Source organism: Salvelinus alpinus, chromosome 27 (genome assembly GCF_045679555.1).
Source record: "Salvelinus alpinus chromosome 27, SLU_Salpinus.1, whole genome shotgun sequence".
NCBI lineage: Eukaryota > Metazoa > Chordata > Actinopteri > Salmoniformes > Salmonidae > Salvelinus > Salvelinus alpinus.
In genome coordinates, this window is record NC_092112.1 from 39,554,035 (window position 1) to 39,561,074 (window position 7,040).

The following is a 7,040-nucleotide window of genomic DNA, read 5'->3' on the forward strand; positions in this document are numbered from 1 at the left end:
TTATTTTCCTACCGATCTAGACAACCTACTCTAAATTAAAAATTGAAGAAAAAAAATGATAGAATATTTTCCAAATGAATAAAAAACAAAAATAAAGATGTCTCGATTGCATTTGTCTTCACACCCCATTGCTATTTGTTGGAAGCACCTTTGGCAGCCATTTTTTTAAATTTAACTAGGCAAGTCACTTAAGAACAAATTCTTATTTACAATGATAGTCTAGGAACAGTGGGTTAACTGCCTTGTTCAGGGTCAGAATGACAGATTTTTTACCTTGTCAGCTTGGGTATTCAATCTAGCAACCTTTCGGTTACTGGCCCAATGCTCTAACCACTAGGCTACCTGCCGCCCCATTACAGCTGTGAATCATTTTGAATAAGATTCTACCAACTTTGCACAACTCTTAGGTAAAATATACTGTATACATTGTTTTTGTCAAAACTGCGCAAACTCAGTGATGGACAGCAATATTTAAAGGCCCGTTGCAGTTAAAAATTAGATTTTCCTGTGTTTTATACTGTATATACTTCCACACTTTGAGGTTGGAATAATACTGTGAAATTGTAAAAATTATGATAATGCCCTTTTAGTGTAAGAGCTGTTTGAAAAGACCTGACATTTCAGCCTGTTTTGGTGGGTTGGAGTTTTGGCCTGCCTGGTGACATCACCAGGCGGTAAATGAGTTAATAGACCAATAAGAAAGAGTTCCAAACCTTTCTGCCAATAACAGCTAGGCTGAATCCCAAATGACTCCCTTCCCCTCGCCCCTCCTCGGCCCTCCAGTTGCGCGTTCACGCACGCCTCCACCATATGCAGAAGTTCCCCAAACTGACGGAGTTGAAATGATTGAGGCTGTTGTGGCTTCAGAGCATAGTGCTATCCTGACGCGCACCGCCATATGTTTGGAGTTTGTTCAACGTTATACAACATAATGGAGAGGTGTGACTAGTTATCTGCCATGTGCATTTGTTTATGTCTGATTTCGAGACTTGATACATATGAAATGAATCCTAAATTAAATGTTTAACTGTTACTGAGGTTTATATTTTGTAAAACGACAGGGGGAACCATGAAGTGGAACATGAATTGCATAATTCAAGTCACAAGTCTGTCCTGAAGTTGATGGGTTTATTGCTCTCCTCGTCACTCCCTGGAAGTCATCCTCTGAGGTACGTCAGCAATAAGTGACAAGAGAGGGCCCTCCGAGCGATTTGGTAGGGACAAGGTGGTGGTTTGGTAGCAAAATAGTAGCAAAATACTTGCTTTAGAAATGTCTCTATGCTAAGAAGCTATTTTTGTTTCTTTTTGACGATTTTAATTGAAAACAATCACACTAAGGTACCTAATTGTTCCCCAGAAATGATTTGATATTGAGATAAAAATGGCTGCATTGTACATTTAAACTTGTCTCTGATTCTTGATCCAATTTAAGTCAGAACTGAGATTGTTATGTGAAGTGAATACAATGTTGTGTATCCTCTTTATTTTCAAGTGTTGTGGTGGCAGCATCATGTTATGGGTATGCTTATCACTGCCAGGAACTGGGGAGTTTTTCAGGATCAAAAGAACAATGAAAGGACCAAAGCCAAGCCTCAGTCTTCTGAAAACCTAACCCTAGGATAGAGTTTTTATTTTTCAGTGGGACAATTACACAAGTTTTATAATACGAAAGACACACCAGAATGGCATTCAAAGAGGTGTTACGTGTTCATGAATGGTCCAGTCTCAGTCTTGACTTAAATCTGCTTGAAAATCAGAGACAAGGTTTTAATATTGCGATCAATGATTCCCAACCAAATTTAATGAATTGAGCAATTTTGACAAAATGGCCTAAACTCACTAAAGGCGAGCGTGCGAGGCGTGTGTGTGATTTTAGAATGTTTTGAATTGTAATGACTCAACTGAAGCCGGGCAGACGGGTTGACCGCTTTGACAACTTACTCAATTATAACGTGTCTTTATTTTTTTATTTTATCACTGGAGCTGTAGTCTCACAAAACAATAAAAATGTTATTATTCACCTATTTCAAGCTCATTTGAAATTGGAAGAGGTAACTAAGGGTTGAAGCTTTAAATCTAAATGCTAAATTATACCAATTTATCCATTTATGGAAACACAAAATTGCTATCAGCAAAGATGATTGGAGATATGTACTATCCTGCTGGCATATAGTCAGTGCTCTGCCTGTCTCGTCCTTTCCACCTGCCTCGCTCTGCTTACTCCACCTGCCCACTTCTGAGTTTTTCACTTAGAGTTATGCAAGGTTGGTAGAATCTTATTCAAAATGATTCACAGCTGTAATGGCTGCCAAATGTGATTTCACAAAGTATTACCTCTGGGGTGTTTTTTTTTTTATGTTCTAAAATTGGTATTTTTCTTTGAAAATGTGGAATAGGTTGTGTAGATCAGGAGGAAAAATGCTTATCTAATCCCTTTCCCAGATTTAATTTGAAGGCAGCAAATTGTGAAGACTGTGCAAGGAATGTGTAGACTTTCACCTAGACATTGGTAAATGAAACAGACTTCGCTAGGGTTCTAAGCAACAGCAGTCTCCAACACAGGGTCTCCTCCTCACATGGTGAAAGAGGATGCGTTGTCGGTAGAGGACCCGTCCACAGACCTGCGGGCGGTGGAGACGTAGATCTCGGACTTGACCTTGGAGAAGCGTCGGACGTTCATGACCCTCTTCCCCACGCACCACACATCCTCCACAATCTTCTTGAAGTGGTTCCTGAACCTCACCCCGATGAAGGCATACAGCACCGGGTTAAGGCAGCAGTGCAGGTAGGCCACCGTCTCCGTCACCGTCTTGGCCACTTGGGTGGTGTCCTTCTCCCCGCAAAACTGGGGGTTGAACATGTGGACCGTGTCGTAGAGCAGGGCAGCGTTATAGGGCAGATGACAGGCAATGAACACCACCACAACGGCCAGCACCACGCGCACTGCCTTATGTCTCTGGAAGTTCTTGACGCGCAGCAGGGTGATGATGACGCTGGCGTAGCAGAATCCCATGACCAACAGAGGCAAGAGGAAGCCCACCGCCATCTGGGTGCTGGGGACCAGGACCTTCATCTGGCGGGCCGTGGCATTGTCCGGGAACCTGAAGTTGCAAATCACAGAGTCCTCTTCTGACTCTGAGGATATAGGGTTCTTCAGAGCAACAGGTGTCATAGCATTGCTGTAATCATAGAATCCATTCTCACTTACATTGTAGAAGCTGTGTGCAGGCACATAACGCTCGTAGTAGACAAAGGTGGGGACAGAGAGGAGCAGGGCCAGGCTCCAGACTGTAGCACAGATGATGCGGCTGTAGAGGAGAGTGAAGGAGCGGAGCCTGAAGGAGCGGCGGGCCTGGACAATAGCGATGTACCGGTCGGTGCTAATACAGGCTAAAAGCAGCATACCACTGTACAGGTTGACGCTGTAGGCCCCTCTGAGAATCTTACAGGCCACCATCCCCATGGCCCAGTCACTCTGCTCATTGTAGATGATCAGGGGCAGAGCCGCCACAAACAACATGTCGGCTATGGCCACGTTCAGAAGGTAAACGTCCGTCATGGACTTGGCCTTCTTGTAGAAGGCGTAGGTGACGATCACCAGGATGTTGCCCAGTAAACCCAGGATGCAGATGACAGAGTGGATGTAGAGTCGCACCACTCTCTCCACACTGTTGTTTTTTGTCATTTGACATGGCTCCACATAATCCATCTCACCATAGTCCTCTGTAATGACATTTGTTGACTCACTATAATCTGTACCATCCATTTTCTCCTATTCAGAGAGAGAGAGAGAGAGAGAGAACTCAGAGAAGAATAGGCCTTTCATTTACCACACTTGGAATTTGACCGAAATTATCATTTATTTTCAACATACAGTACTGTATGTACTCTAACTAAAAAATGCATTACTCTTACTTACTTAAATCTATTCTATCAATTTCAACTACTGTATACATCAATTATTATAATTACAAAGCCTTTGGACTTTTGCAAAAATCTGAGTGTAGCTAATTAGCATCCTTACAAAAGTGTGACTATAAAGTAAACTGGGGTTGAATGGGGTTAGCGATGTGGTGTGGTGTGATACAGAGATTGGAAATTTTCAGAGAAACCAGGTTATATAACCACGACACTGAGTGACCCAATTCCCTCTGTAAATGCATGAGAGTGTGGTAAAGTATCTCAAGTGAAAAAAAGTGGTTTAAATTTTGTGTACAATGACACACAATACTTTATTGCAGTAAGTTGGTAATTTAAAAAATCTATGTGTTTTGAATATGAAAATGGCACAATGTTATTGACAAAGAAATAAAAGTTGTTGTTCCACCTTTGACTCTTATTACTATTCTTCCCTTCCGCATGGTGACTGTTCTCAAAGCATATCTCAAATCCAATCAGGAATTGTATATATTTTTTACAAATCTTAATTTACAGTTGAAGTCGGAAGTTAACATACACTTAGGTTGGAGTCATTAAAACTCGTTTTTCAACCTCTCCACAATTATCTTGTTAATAAACTATAATTTTGGCAAGTCGGTTAGGACATCTACTTTGTGCATGACGCAAGTAATTTTTCCAACAATTGTTTACAGACAGATTATTTCACTTATAATTCACTGCATCACAATTCCAGTGGGTCAGAAGTTTACATACACTAAGTTGACTGTGCCTTTAAACAGCTTGGAAAATTCCAGAAAATTATGTCATGGCTTTAGAAGCTTCTGATAGACTAATTGACAACATTTCAGTCAATTGGAGGTGTACCTGTGGATGTATTTCAAGGCCTACCTTCAAACTCAGTGCCTCTTTGCTGGACATCATGGGAAAATCAAAAGAAATCAGCCTAGACCTCAGAAAAAAATTGTAGACCTCCACAAAGTCTGGTTCATCCTTGGGAGCAATTTCAAAATGCCTGTACAAACAATAGTACGCAAGTATAAACACCATGGGACCACGCAGCCGTCATACCGCTCAGGAAGGAGACGCGTTCTGTCTCCTAGAGATGAACGTACTTTGGTGCAAAAAGTGCAAATCAATCCCAGAACAACAGCAAAGGTCCTTGTGAAGATGCTGGAGATAACAGGTACAAAAGTATCTACATCCACAGTAAAACGAGTCCTATATCGACATAACCTGAAAGCCCACTCAGCAAGGAAGATGCCACTGCTCCAAAACCGCCATAAAAAAGTCAGACTACATTTTGCAACTGCACATGGGGACAAAGATTGTACTTTTTGGAGAAATGTCCTCTGGTCTGATGAAACAAAAATAGAACTGTTTGGCCATAATGACCATCGTTATGTTTGGAGGAAAAAGGAGGAAGCTTGCAAGCCGAAGAACACCATCCCAACCGTGAAGCACGGGGGTGGGGAGCATCATGTTGTAGGGGTGCTTTGCTGCAGGAGGGACTGGTGCACATCACAAAATAGATGGCATCATGAGGAAAGGAAAATTATGCAGATATATTGAAGCAACATCTCAAGATATCAGTCAGGAAGTTAAAGCTTGGTCGCAAATGGGTCTTCCAAATGGACAATGACCCCAAGCATACTTCCAAAGTTGTGGCAAAATGGCTTAAGGACTACAAAGTCAAGGTATTGGAGTGGCCATCACAAAGCCCTGACCTCAATCCCATAGAAAATTTGCGGGCAGAACTAAAAAATGCATGTGCGAGCAAGGAAGCCTACAATCCTGACTCAGTTACACCAGCTCTGTCAGGAGGAATGGGCCAAGATTCACCCAATTTATTGTGAGAAGCTTGTGGAAGGCTACCCAAAACGTTTGACCCAAGTTAAACAATTTAAAGCAATGCTACCAAATACTAATTGAGTGTATGTACACTTCTGACCCACTGGGAATGTGATGAAATAAATAAAAGCTGAAATAAATCATTCTCTCTACTATTATTCTGACATTTCACATTCTTAAAATAAAGTGGGGATCCTAACTGACCTAAAACAGGGAATTCTTACTAGGATTAAATGTCAGGAATTGTGAAAAACTGAGTTTAAATATATTTGGCTAAGGTGTATGTAAGCTTCCGACTTCAACTGTATGTTAGATTTCTCAAACATACTGTATTTTTCCTGCATATTTTGTCTTCAATCTTATAATATACCTTTTTACCTGACAAAAGAAGTTAAGCCATATATTCACTTCCTGAATGTACCAAGGTTATTATAGTTTTGTGTTTTAATATTCGTTTTTATTTCTATTAGTTTTTCAATTTTAATTAGAAAATCAGTTTAGTGTCAGGTTTAAATTATGAAGTCAATCTCAATGTGACTTCGATTTCAGATGAATAGCGCAGACTGTTGTAAAATAGTATGGTGGAATGAAACGCTCTCTCTCCCATGTTTACACCAATCCAGTGCGTTTTAACTTGGCCAGGCTGCGGATCCGTAGGTAATCGCCCCGTCGACCCCCTTTTCCCCAGAGTTGAAGATCCGAATCATGTTCAACACACATTTTTGTTGTCGCCCTCCTGTCACATTTCTTACTATCAGTTGTGGATGATAATCCTACACATTTAGCGGTGAAACTGCCACGCAGCATCTGATACCAACCGTTATCTCAGTCAATTTATTAATGGGGATATGCATTTAGATTTTCTTGAGTTATAGTTTTGTTCGGAAGTAGCTTAGTGTTGTTTTGAAAATGTAGCATTTTAGAGCAGATGAGATGGCGTTAAACTAGCATAGCCTACCTGTTTAGTTTAAATCATTAAATCAAAGCACATCTTTTGCTGAGTGGCTCGTACTGTTGAGTTTTGGCATCATGGGGTAAAAATACAGACCATTCGCACAATCATCTTAAAATCTCAAAAGAAATTAGGTGGTGTTTTTTTGTCTTACAGTAACGTTATACCATGCTATTATATTCGGTTATGTTATGTATAATACTATCATTAGCCCTTGTTATCGTGCAGACATTGATTCCGTTTTGATGTAACTTTATTAAACGAGCACCATTCGACAGTAACGTTAGCCTGTTCTCGCAGAGCCTGCGTAACGTAGCTAATCCCCCACATGCGCACAAGC

At 40.8% G+C, this 7,040-nt stretch overlaps 1 protein-coding gene across 1 annotated transcript; it reads right to left on the bottom strand.

Annotated features, from left to right (window-relative positions):
* Positions 1 to 2,439: 2,439 nt before the first annotated feature.
* Positions 2,440 to 3,848, bottom strand: LOC139556550 (C-C chemokine receptor type 6-like). Its single transcript, XM_071370629.1, has one exon. The coding sequence runs from the start codon at positions 3,764 to 3,766 to the stop codon at positions 2,573 to 2,575; it is 1,194 nt and encodes a 397-aa protein (XP_071226730.1). The 5' UTR covers positions 3,767 to 3,848; the 3' UTR covers positions 2,440 to 2,572.
* Positions 3,849 to 7,040: the final 3,192 nt, after the last annotated feature.

Coding starts and splice junctions, on each gene's coding strand:
- LOC139556550 (XM_071370629.1), bottom strand. CDS start 3,766: ATGGATGGTACAGATTATAGTGAGTCAACAAATGTCATTACAGAGGAC.